This window comes from Talpa europaea (genome assembly GCF_964194135.1).
Source record: "Talpa europaea genome assembly, chromosome: 8".
NCBI lineage: Eukaryota > Metazoa > Chordata > Mammalia > Eulipotyphla > Talpidae > Talpa > Talpa europaea.
Window position 1 is genome coordinate 108,909,545 of NC_140075.1, and position 17,601 is coordinate 108,927,145.

The following is a 17,601-nucleotide window of genomic DNA, read 5'->3' on the forward strand; positions in this document are numbered from 1 at the left end:
AGGGCTCCAGCAGTGGGTGCAGCATGGAGAGAAGGGCAGCCAAGACATAGAGATCTCTTAAGTGGGTTGTTACAATTATTCAGGTGATGTGGTCTAGGTTGCTGTAGAATCTTGCTGTGCTGGAAGGTTAGCTAACTCTAACCATCCCTTTATGGGATTTGAGACCACATTATTCATCTTTGAGTGCCAAGTTTGTATTTCAATTGTCCACTGCAGATAACAGCCAAGGCTTGATTCCTCATTGTAAATGTTCAATAATTTAGCGTGGGGCCTCCCCTGGTGGCACAGGCAGTTGAGTGCCACCCTGTGAAGCTGTCCGCAGCCTCTGCAGCACCAGTTTGATCTCGGCCAGCCGGCGAGGGTCCCACAAGGTGCAGCAGACCTCTCCTGTCACGCCTGCTGCTCCCCTCAGCAGTGTATTTCATCAGTCTGCCTGTTCTGTTCCCCGCTCTGTCTCTGGTGAATCCTCTCACCCTCCCGTGCTTCTGGCCTATACCCCAGTTCTTGTATAAATAAATAAATAAATCTTAAAAAAAATTTTAGTGTGAATAATCCAGTGGTGGTGAATCACACCTTCTCTGTCCTGACCACTTTTCTTCAGATGTTCTTCTCTCTTCTTCTCTCCTATTCTTCATCTTACACTTCAAAGTCCAGAAATTCTACCCAAGGTACTAAGTCATGCAAAGTGGCGCAGTGTACAGAAGTTGGGTGTCAGGTTCTGCTCTGTCACTTAATACTTGGATGACTTTGGTCAAGTCATTTATGCTTCCTTAGTTTTGATTGCATCAGCTTAAAAAAAATGGGGCAAATAACAATCATACTACTTGTCCTTGGGCCGCAGAGAACTCTGGTGAGGTTTTAAAAAGGTTATGAATTTGTCCAAAAACATTCTACAAATAATAAGTAATTTTAGAAGAATATGCCAAAACGATGCCAAACACAGTGGACAATTGGCCAGATTTTTGAATACAGATTTCAAGCATAGTGTCTGCTACTGAATAAACTGAAACCATATTACTCTTTCCTACATAATATATAATTGCCCTGGTAATACACTACACATTTACCACATCCCAGATTTAAAATATTCATCGAGCACACTATATGCTCGAAAATATCCTAGTCACTTAGAGAAATAAGATGAAACTGCCACAGTGAAACACACTATCTGGGCCCTCAGTACCATCATCCTATGCTGAAGCATGATCTTTGGATAGCTTCCATTTTGGACAGATTGTACACTTTTTATGACAAACTGTCTTCAGTCAAGAGCTCCTCGGGTAGTTAATGGTGTCTTGTGATGATCCTTAAAACTCTCCTCTCATTTTACTCTTGATTAAAAAGAAAGAAAGCGCGGGATCTTAGCCCTTGACTGATTTACACTTCAATTTAATTTCTCCTTTTCTCTTTCCTCTTTCCTTTCACTGGATGAAACCTTCCATGTAATTAAGCTCGAAAGCTCTCATCAAATGGTTTGATTGAACTGCGGCACACATCTCCCTTACAGGCTGCTGGGGTGGAGAGAAAGTGGGGGACCCTGGGAGGGAGTGGTGTGCTTGGAGCAGAAACTGCGTCCTGTGATGGCAGGGAAGGGGTGTGAGCACCTGGGAGATCCAGGCTACCATGCTCCTCTCCGCGCCTGCTGTGCTGCTTTCTTTCTCCACTTGGGCCAGAGACTGTCCCAGACTCCCTGTCCACAGTGAAGCAGGTGGCCTCTGGGGAGTCTGAGCCCCAGCTTTGTGCTGCAGCAGAAAGAAGACCCAACAGAGAATCTAACATTTGCACTTGCTCTAAACTTGAAAAGCATGATTTTTGATCAATTCACACACACCTGATCTGTTAGCCTCTTTACATGCAAAATAATTTAACGGAGAAAAGATCCTTAAAAAACGTCCTCCAAGTCCAGCATTTGATAACTCCACAGATGCAAAGGAGCATTTGAGTCCAATGAAGGCCATTCATCAAAACATTCTTTCAGTGGCAGTGCTGCAGGGCCTGAGGAACCTCAGTGCTCAGGCTGTGAGTCTAAGTCAGTGTTATTGAGTTACCTTGTGCAGGGAAATGAGGAAGCACTATATCAGTATCATCTGAAAGAGAGTTTTTATAAGGCAGTTTGTTTAATGGGTCCTTCATGACTGGCAGAGGGTGGGGTTGCAGCACATACACAAAATCTCCTCTAGCATAGGAAGCCCAAGAAACACGAGATATCTCAAGAGAGGGATTTGCTATAGAGGCCAGTCTCCAGGTTTACATTCCTATTTCACATGAAAGCTGTCCCCCTCCTAGATTGTAACTGGCATGTTAACATGAGCCCCCTGGGACAACAATGCACTGATAAGTGATATCAGAGCAGTAAGAAGCAGATACTGAAACATCCCTACATCTGTTATGCACAGCAGCCTTAATCCTCTGTCTTATCTTTACATTTCAGACCAAGAGCTAATTAGGTTACAACCCAAGCCCTCATTTACTTTGTTCTTTGTTTTCTTCTAACTCACACATTCACCCACATGTGCATGAACACACACCTACATGCACACTGCAAAGTCCTTCCACTCTTGCAATATCTGTTTCATTAGTTTTACTCTGATACTTAATGAACTACTTTCATATGTATGAAAGGGTAAGAATAAAAGTAGATTCAAAGGTGATCTAAAAAGAGTAAAAAGGTATTTTAGAAATCATCAGCATTTTGCTTATCAGTACTGATAGAAAGGTGAATGTCAAATTTGCAAAGACAAAAGCTGGCAGGCCACTTGAAGATCACTAATCACAATTCTCTCATGTTGCAGGTGAAAGAACTAAAAACAGGAAGGCTTGATGGTTTGCCTGAAATTGAATTTGAGGAGAAAGACTACAATAAATGCTGGAAAGTAAATTTTCTGATAAATGAGTTTCTTACAGTGAATCAAAAATAAGGCATGTGAGTCACCAGCAGGCTTTTTCATCAATGAAAGTGTCCTTCACTCTTGCATCCCTTGACAGAACATGTAACCATTCTCTGCCAGCTGACTCTAAAATATATGGATAGCTTCCAAAGGTTGTACAAGAATTACAAATATAGGAAACTGTCCTTATGTGTTGGTCTCAATACCAAGAAAATGCCCCCCACTTGCACAGATTACCTAACCTACAATTTCAGCCAACCCAAAGGGTTAATTGCTTAGTAAGCAGAAGAACTTGTGTGAACTGCTTAACTCTCTGAGGCTCAATTTCTTTTCTTCTAATTTCATGATAATAATAGAACCTACCTTGAAGGATGGTTGGTAAAGATTAAATGAGGTAAGCTAGAGCATTTGGCTCAGTATCTGACACAAATTAAATGCATACTATTAACTGTTAACTTTAGGATATATTCATAGTCCTCATAATTAATCCTGGCTGTAGGTAAAACATTAAAAGACCCTTTAAAAAGAATAAGGGAATAATACCTTGAGAATTTTTCCAACTCCCAGGTAATATTGTACATATATTTAAATATTAAAAGCACAGATTTAGATTCAAACTCTTCAAACTCTTCGGAGACTCAACCTGGTATCTATTTGACTTAAATATTCTAAGCCTCAGTGTTTGGATCTTTAAAATGGGAACACAATTGTATCTACTTATGTCTAAATGAACTCAAACATTTAAGACAGTATCATGCACATTGAAAGAGCTAATAAAAATGATGCATAATAATAATGAAGAGTATAGTAGTATTAATGCATTTAAAAAAACTTTTTTTTAAGTTTATTTCATCTAAGAAGATTGAATTGAGATAAGTAAACACTGGAAGATGCCCATCTAATTATGCAGATGATGGTTGATGGAAAGAGAGATTCAGTATCTAATTCAAAGGAAACAATGCAATAAAACCTTGACTATACAAGCCACAGGACCCTCCTCTGCCCAAATTATTCAGCAGGCTAAATTTAACCCTTTATTCATTCTTTTGAAGTCTGGCAAAGAATGGAAAGCTGCTAAAACTGACTCCAAGAATCTAAAAGGGTCTTGCTTTGTCTTATCTGCCATCTGGTTGTTTCCCTAAAGGCTTTTATTAAAACTAGGATTTCAAAACAACCAGAGCTACTTTATCAGTTAATACTTATAAAGAAATCCCAAAGTCTCTGCTGGTCACCATTACTTGCTCATGCTAAGTCTGGGGATTTGAAGGCAAGAATTAAATGGAACGTGGAAGCATATTGCAAATTTTCAATCCAGGCCAAGCCTGGAGAAGTTAGTTACTTTTGGGTAGCAGCACCCCTACCCTGCAGGTAATTGTCTGCTCGAGTTCATGTCCCTGAAGCTGCGGGCCACACACCTGTGCCTTTTTTCAAGACTTGCAAGCACTTCATAAAAAAGAGCTCTCTGTGGCAATTTCAAATATTAAAAAGAGCTCATTTCATTTGGTTATTTGAACTGATTACTTCTCCCTTCTTCTTTGAGTCTCTGCAGACAGCCAAGCCCTGCCTATCTCCTCCTCCTTCCCTTCTATGACAACATCAAATGACAAAGGTGCAAAGCAAATAAATGTTAAGTAAAACAGCGACACTGGTTCAGTTTATTCTGTGCTCTATCAACCCCCTCTACTGCCTAGCAACCGGGTGGCTCACCCTGAGTTCATTTTCATTTTAATGCACCACACAGAAAAGCCGCCTAAATATACGCCCCAGTTCTGAAGCATATAATCTGTAAACTACAGGAACAGGCGGATCATTTCCATTAGTTTCTTATGTAGCAAAAACCACAATTTGCACTCAAAGCGTGTAATTATATTCAAATTCTGAAAGACTGCCTCGAAAATAGTTGAAATTCATAGTTTGGGGGAAAGTCACTCAGGAGCACACATGGTTATGCTTTAATATGGGGGTGACAGGAATATTTCAAAACTGTAACAAAGGGAGGGTGAGGGCAGAGCTTCAGTACACGTGCCTTGCTCATTTCTAGGGGTTTCACATTCAGATAAATAGCTGGTAAACCAGGGGCGGGGACTGGGCAGTGAACATGTCCCTGAACAATAATTTGGTGTGGATTCCAGATAAGAAAAAGTGACAGGTGAGTACTCAGGTCACTTCCCCCCAACTTTCTGGTGAACGAGACCCAAGAAGACAGGAAATGTCTCCCTGCCTGGGGCCCCAAGTCTGGACACTGTCTCACACTGGAGTCTCCCATACAGAAGCTGCTTTCAGAATATCCCCAAGAAACCCTACCTCTTAACATAAAATTAGGTATCTATTAGAAAGATGCTCATGAAAGATTAATTTTTGCCAAAGACCAGAAAAGTCCATTGCTGGCTTGCTACCAGAATCCTTTCCTGCAGGATTTAACCTAGCGCAGGAGAGACAAATCCACAGAGATGGGAGCCAAGGTTGGAATGAGAGAAAGGGTATCAAAGGAGTGAGATGTTGGCATTTCTTCAATAGAACAAAAGAGAAATGATGGACTTGGGGTCATACTGTTCCCCCACTGATCTGACACTGACCAGATGCCCTTGGCCAACTCTCCAATTTGCCCATCAAGAAAAGTAGAGGATCAAATAACCCCCCAAGTTCTCCTTTAACCTTAAGCTTTTAGAGCCTACTGGTGTGCTTTTTTGAGGGGTGTAAGACAGACTTCTCCTGTCCTTTGACTTTTACAGAATATGACTGTGTTAGTCCCAAACAATCATATGGCATCTCACCCATCATTTACCTGCTATTTAAAAACATGTACCATGTGTGAATGTTTGATCCAAACCAGCCCTTTTAATTAGTATCCCCTCATGTCATAATGGGTTTAGGATACTGGAAAACATTCAAATACTTATTATGAAGCAGACCCTCTCAAACATGAGTGGGAAAAGAATGGCATGCACATTGACCTGAATGCTTCATTAACCTGCACTCTCTATTCCTGACAAAAGAACCTGCTGTGTTTGTTTTCTGTCTGTTGCTCGAGATAATAGACTCTGTGGTATGGTCACAAATGAGTTGGGGTCCTGGCTCTGCTGCCATTTTCCTTTGGTCAGGCCACTTATTGATCTGGATCTCACTGTTTTTATTTATGAAACAGTGGTAACCTTATTAAAGGCAAAGGATTGTGAGGATTAAATGAAATCATGTATGTGAAGCAATAGAGGAGTGCCTGGTACACGGTAGGTGTACATTGTGTGTTGGTGTACAATCCAAACAATTCAGTCTCAAAACTCTAGCTGTAAGTAGAAATAAATCACTTGCTCTTTATAAACTCAGTTGCTACTCTGCCCCCTGCCCTGATATGGCTAAACACAGCACAGCATTTTAAACATAATGCAGAGCTCCTTTCTACTATTATAAGGTGTGTTTAAATGGAAGCTGTGTTCTTCCAGCCTTGGCATGACTCTGTGGTGAAGTTGGATTGCAGCTTTATAATATCACAGTGTGCCACTCTTGTATATTATGCTACTTCTGTCAGAGAGGAAAAGAGAAAACCTGACTAGTGGCATTGGTGTAAGTTATGATATTCAAGAAAATAGACTTATAAAATAACAGGCAGACCCATGGCTCTCCAACAGGTTTAAGATGCACAGCGGGGTCTTTAAAGATAAACATACAGGTGAATCATGCAATCCAGGGCTGAGAACCACTGGGAGAGATCATCTTACTCGAGCCCCTCATGAAATGAAAACTTCACCCAGTTGTAGTATTAAGGCACATACACACTACAAGCAGTAGGAAAACCACAGTCAAAGGAACAAGATTGGGAAGAAGATCAATATTTTGCATAGAATGTCTAAAAGTGAAAGGATTGATACAATTAAAACAGGATCATATCCAAAATCACGGAGTTTTTCAAGGAGAAAATGAGAGTCAAATCTATGACCCGGCACCATGTCCTCCCCCACAAGAGTTTTGGCTTAAAATTGGCTCCACAAAGTCAACATCAAGGATTCTGGCAAAACAATGCTCTTCTGTCTCCTCTATAACCTTCGAGTCCTGGCAAGCAAAAGTCTCAGAAATGACATTTAAAGGAAGCTCTCCATTTTCAGTTCTTAAAAGAGTTGTCTTAAGAAACCTGTCTTACCCATGTATAAACTGGCTTAAAAATTCTAGTTTCAACGGATGCTAAGCATCACACAGGATGTTTAAACTCTATACAAGTTTGCGGGAAACAGGATCCTGATTCTGAATGTCCAACATGGTCTCAAAATATTTTTAGCGGCCTCTCCCCTTCCACTTCACTAGATTTCTAAGCCTCTAAATGGTTTGCTGTAATTTTGTTGTTCCGGGCTAAAATGTGCTTGATGTACGTTTCTGCCTAGGAAGACAGTTATCAGAAGGTACAAGCTGACCACAAACGCTGTCTCTTTTTTGTGTGTCATAAACAAGAAACTACATGTTTAAGTTTTCTCCTCTACATTTCCTTAAAGAACTAGTAAGTAAATCAAGTAACGCCCTTGACAGCAAAATGTGCTACTACAGATGGGGAAATGAGAAGATTTACTATATGTATTACTTTTTACCTCAACCAGCAAACATTCAAGACTGAATTGTGATTTGTACAAGGAATTGAAAAGCATTATCATTAACATATTTCTTGTACCATTTTTAAACTGTATGCAGTGGCTTACAATGTACAAACACAACTTGCTGAATTCTCCGTACAATCATGAAACATATGTATGGTGAGAACTATTGTTGCTATTCCCAGTTTAAAGATGAAGAAATTGAATCTTAGGCAGGTGACTTATCCAGGTTCACAAAGTTGCTAACTATCAGGATGAAGATTGTCACCTATTCCTCTGACTTTAAATCTTAGGGCTGATTGTTTCCGCCCCCACCTGACATCACACTACCCATTATAACTCTACTGTCATTCAACTGTCATCCTTATTAGCACACATTCTCAAAATCACATCTCAGAAATATCTGAATACAGAACCCAACCTTGTCTCCTTCCCCCAAACAAATGAATAGCTTGTTTGGAATATATAGCAGTGAGGGCTTTATAAATGCAACACATTTCTTCATCTTACCACACAACCATGACTGAGTCACGAAGTAAACAGGTTACATCATATGTTTTAAGGTGCACTTGAACAAAATAAAAATCCAATAGAAAGGGAAAACTGACTCCTTTTTAAGAGAACATATTTTTACCAGTTGCCAAAAATTAATTATTCTTTTACTTATTTAATATGTTTTTCTTCACTGATGGATGAGATGTGAATAGAGTTGATGGTGTGTGTCTCTGGAAAGGAAAAGGATGAGCCAGTAGAGTTCACACAGGAAGTCATTGGGAGGGCAGGTGCTGGCCTGGAATGGAGGGGGCTCTGAGGGGAAGCCTTGGAGTTTGTCTGTAGAGCACATGGTGCCTGCAGTCAGAGAGAATTAGTCTACATGTCATCATGTGAACTTGGTCACACAAGATAAACTGAGAGGAAAGCAAACACAAGTTTCAACTAAGCCTTTGATTCTGTTTTCTCCACATATGTAAACAGAACTTTTCCTCTTGAGGCACCATCTTACCCACTTTGTGAATTGCTACTATTGTCACAGAAGGTTTTATTTTTCCATTGTGGAAGTTCAAGTTCAACAGAGATTCACTGAACTGTGTAGTTTTATGCCTTCCCAATGAATGCCTTATCTGGGAGGACGTGGAGGGAGGCCCTCCACCTTCAAATTCTCAAGTGACAGCTCTAAGACCTAGTACTTCAGAATATGACTATGTCTGGAGAATATGCCTTTTAAAGATTGATTAAATTAAAATGAGGGATTTAGAAGGCTCCCTAATCCAGTCTGACCGTCTGACGGGTGTCCTTATAAGAAAAGGACACAGAAGATGACATTGGGATGTGTGCACACAGGTAAGACCATATGAAGACATGCTGTAAGCCCAGGAAAGAGGTCCCTGAAGAAATTAAATCTGCCAGCACCATCATGGACTTCTATCCCCTCTAGCTCTGAGAGAAGACATTGTGGTCTTTAGGCCACCCAGAGATTGTTATTTTTTAATGGCAGCTTTCACATATTAAGACGGAGGGAAATGTGATCAGCTCAGCTTCAAAGTTTATCTTCAGAGATCACCGAGGATCCTAGCAAAGAAGTCTTCTGAGATATAAGTTCATTCACGAAAATGCAAAATGGAGGGGCCTCCCTGGTGGCGCAAGGGGTTATGACGCAATCTATGAAGCTGTCCGCAGCCTCTGCAGTACGAGTTCGATCCCTGGCCAGCCAGGGAGCAACCCACATGGCACAGCAGACCTCTCCTGACTCGCCCACTGCTCTCCTCAGCAGTGTGCTTTAGTCAAATCTGCCTGTTCTATTCCCCACTCTGTCTCTGGTGAATCCTCTCACGCCCCACACCTCTGGCCTGTACCCCAGCTCTTGTATGCATAAATAAATACATCTTTAAAGAAATGCAAAATGGAATATATTACCTCTTCCAGATTCAAAGTCTGACAATAATGGAATAAATACTACAATAGAATTCTAGTCAACAGCCTATTGGGGGATTTTCTTTTCTCCTGAAAGAAATTGCTCCAATTATCTCATCTTCTCTCTCTATGACATGACAGGCCTCACTTTGACCCCAATGACCCATGTCCCAAAGAAATTTACAGTAGGGCAGTGCACTCTTCCCAGGGTGATCTTGCAAGAACTAGTTAATCTCCAGACTCATCACTTGCCAGCAAATTTTAGAGAGGAAAAACAATGCATCTAGAGGAGAGAGAGTAGGAGAATCCAATTCAATTAATTCATCACCAAGTCCAAAGACGTATAAATCTTATCATTTTATCTGTCAACCAACATCATGAATTATTCAGCAAACTGAATCCCAAGAAGGAGGGGAGTGAGAAAGTGGTTAGAAAGCAGCTGGATGAGCAGAAGAAAGTGCTCAATAGATCAGAGTAAAACAAGCCCCATGGCTAGAAAAACTTAAGAGGTGGGTCGCTGTGACAGTGAATGAGTAGCTTGACATAGGACCCCCGGCTATGAGCCCCATCTGGGACCACCACCCCCACTTCTGCTAAGATGATACAGAAAGGACTTATGTTGCCCCCCTCTCCCTCCCCACCCATCCCTTAGTTTCTAAGCAAGAGACTTTCCTCTTACAATTAATTTCTATGTTCTCATCCAATTCTACCAAATGCCTAAGAAGTGAGAAGGTTTGCTATTTTGTGGGAAATAAAATGAAAGGCACATGCTAAACTTAGGACCTTAGAGCAACCTGTTTCTAAGTTAAAAGCATTAAAGTATTTTTCAGAGAAACACATGGGAGTTCTTCTAAGTGGAACAGAGGGAAAATGAAGGAAAAAAATATATAAAACTCCCTTATGAGAAGGTTGGTAACAAATTATACTTTAGTATTTATGTGCCATATGACGAAACTACCAAGATGCTTTGATCAACATGACATCTAATAATGGAAATAAAATCAAGGATGAAATGCAGCTGGATGGATACTTTAACCAAAGGATATAAATCTGCATTTTAATAAAGGCTATTTAGATTTTATATTAATTAATTTTCCTTTGTATTTTGATTGCCCACCCTGCCTCCATACTTTTAAAATTAGAAGCATTTATTGTTTATAGATGATCAAAATACTTCTGACACTATCCCCAGTTGAACACAATCATGTCTTAATTTTCTATGGTTAGCAAGTAACCCACAGACTGACGCAGAGTAAGCGCTCAATAAATGATAGCTGAATGACTACTGAACATAAGGGAGGAAGAAAGAATGCAGGCAACCTGAGAAAAGACATTGGCCAAATGAATAAACTTAGGAGCTCACAGTTAAGAGGAGAGTTAGTTCTCTCCTGAAAAACAAGCCTCACTTGAGTCTATCTGGTGAGACTACACACAATCTGAGCCCCCTACCCCACTCTGTCATTCCCCACTCATAAAGGACCTCAGCCTTTCTAGGAAACCCTGGGATAAAGACTTCAGGCATATCTACACATAATCAATTTTTGAAAGATCAGAATCAAGCATGGGCAAAAGACTAGGTGTTTCTATCTGGTTGAGTCCTAATCCCACTACAGGGCAGGATGGTTTAAGGAATGGGTGGAAACAAGTAATTAACATGGCAGCTCTGAGGACTTAAGGCTTCTCAGGAAATGGGCAAGAGTTGAACAAGGTTAGTAGTTAGTAGAAACAAACAAAATTATTTCCTGAATCCAAAACAGGGACCCAAGGCTCTAGTTTTTATTTTATACCAGAATGAACAGAAGGGAACAGGAAGCCAGTTGTCTATTGTAACAGATTTTAGCAGACAATAGAGCTTGCTGCATTTAACTTTGGAGTAAGGTTGGCAGAAAACTACCAGGAACAGTCATTAGTTTCATGGTGCTTTGCCTCCTACCACCTCCATGCAAAAAAAATATTTTAAAACAATTGCTGTTACTAAACCTTTGTCTTGGATGGGGGGAAACACATGTACTCTAAGGAAGAATGAGAGGCTCATTAGCAACACACTGAGGGGTCTCCTGGTCCTTTCAAAACACAGAAGATCACAGTTTAAAATGTGGGATTGGAGCCAGAAATGGGAGCATTTTGTTGATTGCTGCTTTTCTTGATTCCGAGCTCAATCACATTAATTAAATATGCAAGAAACATACCTAATACAGAAGCATTCACTTCCCAAGCCCCAAATCAATGGGATGGGATTTGAGGATTGAAAGAGGATAAGGAAGACTTGACTCCTTGAGCTTTCTTATCTAGCCTGCCAAACCCTGGAGTTCACTGCCTTCTACAGCTCTGTGGGTCCAGGGCATTTTTTAGGGTCTCCAATCATTTAATTTCTTTGTTCCACTTTTCCATCACCCTGAATCTTGTCAGATGCAGGATAATGAGAAACCAGACTGGGTACCAGTCAAAAAAAATTAAAGGGTACCCAGCGACTGATTATTGAAGAAATGAGATAAAGAAGAGTTGCATTTGACTTGTGCAAGCCTCAACCCTTTAGCACAGTTGTGGGGAGAGGGTGGAGGGAGAAGGGAGAGAGAGATTGACAGTCTTAGGAACCCCTGAGAAATGCTGCTCTGCAAATTCTATTACTTAGTAGTAGCAGGTTTTAACTGTTTACTTCCCAAACAGAAAACATCAAGACCCCTCCGGCCTATAACCTCTAACTAATGCATAATCTGCATCTCCCTGCTGATCATTTACACTCATTAGCAAAATTTAGCTAATTATCACTGAGTTTAATTATGGCTATTAGTAATTGTCTGGCTTCCTCCATCCCCCACTCCCTTTTTTCTTCACTCCCACTTTTGTACAATCCCACTCCCAAACTCTCTCTCCCCCCAGAAGCTGAACATTTCCATTTCAATAAAATTGCTTTTGTTTTTTGGGGGCAGTTGCTCTTTTCTCTTCTAGGATTTTATTTATTTATTTAGCTTTAAGGAATCCTATATCCTACCCAGCAGGAGTCACAGAGACAACAGCTACTAGATCCAGATCAAGCATTCCCTCCTTCCCACCACCAAACCCCCTTCACCAGCCTTATAAGCTTTGAGCTGCTTGACAACTCCATCAAATAAAATTTAAAGAGCAAGCCAGAAAGTGCCAGAGTACGTGCTGGCATTTTCTCAACGTGCTTCCACTTAACACTACAGACAGCATAGCAGAAGCCCAGGGCCAGGAGGCAGTAGGAAGAACTGACACTGAGCATGGGATCTGCATGTTACAGGTCTTCAAAACACAAGCCGGGGCAGGGGACCTTGCCTGTGGTTCACTCCTGCTGCTCCCTGGAGAGCTGCTCCTGCAGTTGGGCTCTGTGATTCCTACTCTCCCCTCCAGCAGAGTGAGTGCATAGTAAACAAATAATGAAGTGCCCTTCTTTAGAACAGTTTACTACAGCGAGCTCCGAGCTCCTACCTTCATGGCAGATACTACCCTTTCAAAGACAGCCTACTCAGAGCTGAACATATTTTTAAGAACCATTGATCTCTTCCTTCCATAGCTATGCAAAGGAGGGTTGTTTGATGCAAAACACACCCCACCTGTTTAGTGTGAACAAAGTCCTCATGCTACCTTTAATTGAAATAGCATTTGCAAGAATGATGGGCTCAGACTTACTGTAATTTACACTTGGCTAAATTATCAATGGACTTTGTCTTATCTAATATATCACTTCCTCTCGGGTAGTTAGCAACATTAAATGTACGGTTTTTTTTTTTTTTGTTTGTTTGTTTTTTTTGCCAGAGCTGCTCCTTTCATCAGAATGTGCACAAAATATAAAGCTGCTTAAATGAACAACAATGACCACTGGCTATTAATCATATTTTCTGCTTTCTTACACTCTGCTACCCTCCCTGACCTTTACCACACAGGCCACTTTATAGCAGTTTCATCAACTTCAGGCTGAAGACCTAAGGCTTCCTGCTGCCTGCTATTTCCCGTGACTAGCTCCCCAACAAGATCTGAGAGAAGGGTGAAAGCAAGGTGAATGAATGAATCTCAAAGTGCAGCACTGGGACTTAGCAGATAAGTTGCCTGCCACAGGGGTGAAGGAGGTGTAAGGTTGCAAAGGGGAGAACGTGGTATTTGTACAGCAGCTATGAATAAGGGAACTAAGGAGAGAACCTTTAGGGAAAGTCTGGGAGGGGACATGGAAGGGGGGCAGAATACACAGCTTTTCAAGGGAAACTGGACATTCTCTTCTTTCATGCACATGCGATGCTTTCCATCATTTTAAATTCAGTTTTTGATTCTCTTCCCACCCTTGACATTACCTGAGAGGCGAGTGGGTTAAGGAATTGCTATGCCCCACTAAAAGGATAAAGAGCAGAGAGACCCACCGTGCCCTCCTCGAAGGGAGACAGGGGAGCGATAGATAGAAATAGGCACTGAGTGATGCTTGCTGCCATGGAAGTGGTGCTCGTGCTGAGAGTTAGACCCCGGCGAGGAAGAGGAAGCTACATGAGAGGAACTCCACACAGAGCTGACGATACATCCCCAGAATAGGGACCATATCCCAAGCGTCCAGGCCGGCTGACGAGGAGGGCTCCGTCTCGCGTGGATTCTCGGGTGCATGGTCAGTGCACTGGACCACCACAGATGGGCAGTTTGAATTCCAGCCAGCGAAGGATAATGAAGTTCATGGTGCCCAGGGGCCCATCATAGCAGGAAGAAGACTTGCCCAAATTGTGGAGAGAGAGAAGGAATAAGCACTTTCAAGACAGATGGTGAATCAGTTTAAAAAAAAAAAAAAAAACAACTACTTTAAAAAGGGCAAAAGCCTCCCTTTTCCCAAGCTGAAATTTAGGATGCCGAAGTCCACCCAGGCATAGCGACCCTCCTAGGGAGTCCCGGAATGGCACACATGTCAGGGGGCAGGCCTGGCGCGGCTGCCTCCTGATCGCCCGGGCACCTCGGGTCTGGAGACTCAGCTGCTCACTCCAGGAGGCACACAGAGCAAAGGTGGAAATCAAGGAAGAGGAGCCAGCAGGAGACCCAAGGAGGCTCAGGTTAGTTTATCCCAACATCCAAGCAGTTTGAACATGTTCCCTTTTTCCGCTCGCAGGCGATGCAATGCAGAACTGTCAGGTTCCCGGGGGCGGCAGGTGGGAGAGTTGCTCGCGTGCTCCTCGGAGTCTTGGCGAAGGGCGCGGAGGCTGTTAACCCTGTGCGTCCTGGAAGCGTGCCACGGAGCAGCCGCTCGCGTCTTGGGTCTCCCAACTGGAGGACAATCTGTAGCAGCAAGAGCAGCAGCGGGAGCAGCCGGAGAAGAGCAAGAAGCTCTGGAGGGAAAGAGGAGGCGCAGGAACCCGGCGCGGAGCAGCCACCCCAACGAGCGTGGCACCGGGCGGGCGGAGGGCGGCGGGTGGGCGAGCGTGGAGAGCCAGAGAGGAGGTGCCCGGCAGGCGGCAGAGGTGGCCGAGAGGCGGGCGGGCGCCGGCAAAGTGCGCGCAACTGGGAGGCACAGGTGAAGTGAAGCGAGGAGTTAGGGAACCAAATTCACAAATGGGCAAGTCATATGCAAATAGCGCACTCCCGGGAGCAAATCAGTGCAGCCCAAGCGCTCTGCCGAGGGACTGGCTGGCTCGGGGAGGAAGGAGGGGCCGAGCGCCCCGGAATCCCGGCCCCCCCATTCAAGTACACGCGCATCTTACACCCGCGCGCGGGCCTCCCGCGCACACGCCGCGCCCGCCCCGCGCTGCGCTCCGGGGAGCAGGGGGTGGCGGGGGAGCTGTGTGTGTGTGTGTGTGTGTGTGTGTGTGAGTGTGTGAGTGTGTGTGTGTGTGATTGTGTGTGTGTGTGATTGTGTGTGTGTGTGTGTGATGGATAGTGCAATGCTGAACCCCCTTTTATCACTCCTTTCCTTCTCCCCTCCCAGCGCATCGAGCCAAGTTCGGCGGGCGATTAAGTCACCTTTTGTAATTTGCTAAGAAAAAATGCAGCCGGCAGCTAAAGCCGAAGTCGCCCCAAATAGAAATAAAAATAAACCCCTTGAGTCAGCGGGAACGCCGGGGCGGCGCGCGGTGGTGCAGCAAGCGCGCTCCCCACCCCCGGCGGGCGGTCAGGCGGGTCTCTCCTGGGGCGCAGATGTCCAAGGCTCCATCCCAGGGGCAAATGGTGGCAACCCGACTCCTGGCTCTTCGTAAGTGAAGGAGGAGGGGAGTCCTGGCACCCGAGGGTGAGGGCTTGGTGGCTGACAGACGGCGCAAAGGTGGCTTCCATGCCGGTGGCCAGGGCACTCGTGGGAGCCAGAGGTTGGCACCCGCGCTGGCCGTGCTGGTCAGAGAACCTCAGAAGGCACGAGGGCTGCGTGCGCTGGCGGAGGAGAGTAGCTGGCCTGATTTGGACTGGCCTCCGGGGAGGCGGCCCTGAGTTGGGGAAGCCCCTGTGGCCTCCACGCATGGCTTTTGCATGCAGGCTGACCCCACCGCGGAGAGCAGGAGCGGCAGGAGCAGGCTTGGTGCCCCATAGTGGCATCTGTGACTCCAGCAGGAGGCTGACCCAGGGCTCTCGCTCTGCCAGGGAACTGGGGATATTCTCCCCTTGGAAGCCTCAATGTCCCCACTCGCTCCCTCCACTGCTGGCACTACTAGATCAGGGACAGAACCACAAACCCTACTGGCAGCCCTGAGACCAGCCCTTTTCCACCTGGATGCTGCTAATTTGGGCTCTCTCCTCACTCACCTCTTTCAAACAAGCACATTCCATTTAATGAAGAGTAGGGGGTAGAGGTGGGATTGGGGGAGAAGCCAGTGGACTAATACTTGCTGATTAAATCGTATTTATATACTATCTGAGACTTACTGGTTAAATCTTAGTATCTATGTTGTATTTAGGTGACATTTCTTTGTTTTTTAATTTTTTTAAGATTTATTTTATTTATTTTTAAAGATTTATTTATTTGTTTTTTATACAGGAGCTGGGGTACAGGCCAGAGGCACAGGAGAGTGAGTGAATTCACCAGAGACAGAGCAGGGAGCAGAAGGGGGAGGGGGAGACAGGAGAGGTCTGCCTCACCATGTGGGTATCTCCCTATCTGGCTGGGAATCGAACTGGTGCTGCAGAGGCTGTGGACGGCTTCACAGCGCAGCGCGCAACCTGATGCGCCACTGGGGAGGCCTTGACATTTCTTTTTTAAAAAGGAGCTTCCATACCTTTATATTCCTACTCTCAAAGAACATTTCAAAACCCCCAACTGAGGATAAAGAACAGGGATTAAGACAGTGCTATTCATCTTTGGGACACCCCAAGGAGATGTTGCAGAAAATAGCATTATATGTCATGCTAGCAGATAAAGATAGGAAACCTATGGATGATCTCTTCAAGGTCAAATATCAAGTCCATTTCAGAATTTATGATGTGCCTTGGTATTCTGGTTCTGAAATTGGTGTTGTCCTAAATGTCCACCTATCCCAAAGCAAATGATGCTCTGTCAGCCCAAATCCTCAGGCTCTCACTCCCAAGGATCCCCAGGGCAGTGGCGGGGGACAAGCTCCTTCATGCCCTTGAGTGGAGGCCTACAAACACAATGTCTTCAACAAGCAACAGGTACACAGGGAAACAAGGGAGAAGAGCAGTTTACAAAGACTCAAAATAACCCTGTTTCCTCTTTTGTAAAATGTAGATAAGGCCTTCTCTTATGAGGATGTTGGGAGCTGTAAATGAGATAATGTAGACACAGAGCATTTTGCATAGCAACGGACTGAGAGTGGCAGTCCTCTTTGTTTAACAGAAAAATAAGGTCAAGCTCCAAGAAAGTTAAACACATGTGTAGGGTCTTATGCTATTATCAGAAAAGTAAAAAAAAAAAAAAAAAAGTTAACATTTGCAGAGTCCTCCTTTAAAGGTAGAAGATGATTCCCATTCAACCCAACTACTCCTGGATTTAGTTTTCCAAATGGGCCCCCACTGTACTTTGGACTTATTCTAACTCTGTATCATAACTGTAAAGAATCCTGGATAACCTGGCTTATGCCTTAATTCTCCAGCTCCATCTTCTGCTAAGTGACTCCTTAACTTACTGCCCTCCAGGTTCACAGACCCATCTTCTGCCTTTTGAATGTGCTCGGTTCTTTCCCAGCCTTTATACTTGTTGGCCCTCTTGTCTGAAACACTTATCCAAAGCATTTTCTTTTGGCCATTTCATTTCAAATACCACCTCCTCAGAGGCCCTGTCTGGCCCTCCTCTGAAG

General features: G+C 43.7%; 1 protein-coding gene across 18 annotated transcripts in view; it reads right to left on the reverse strand.

The window, feature by feature from the left end:
- The window catches only part of NRXN3 (neurexin 3), a gene marked incomplete at both ends in the record, with an annotated part of 1,501,492 nt that overhangs the window by 516,280 nt on the left and 967,611 nt on the right, over nt 1–17,601 (reverse strand). For 4 of the 18 annotated variants that reach the window (XM_084241397.1, XM_084241400.1, XM_084241399.1 and 1 more), the window contains one exon: nt 13,750–14,230. The exons of the other annotated variants lie outside the window; for them this stretch is intronic. In XM_084241397.1, the coding sequence (XP_084097523.1) occupies nt 13,750–13,984 (235 nt within the window). Of the gene's footprint in view, nt 1–13,749; nt 14,231–17,601 lie in introns of those variants that run through there. 18 annotated transcript variants of the gene reach the window in all.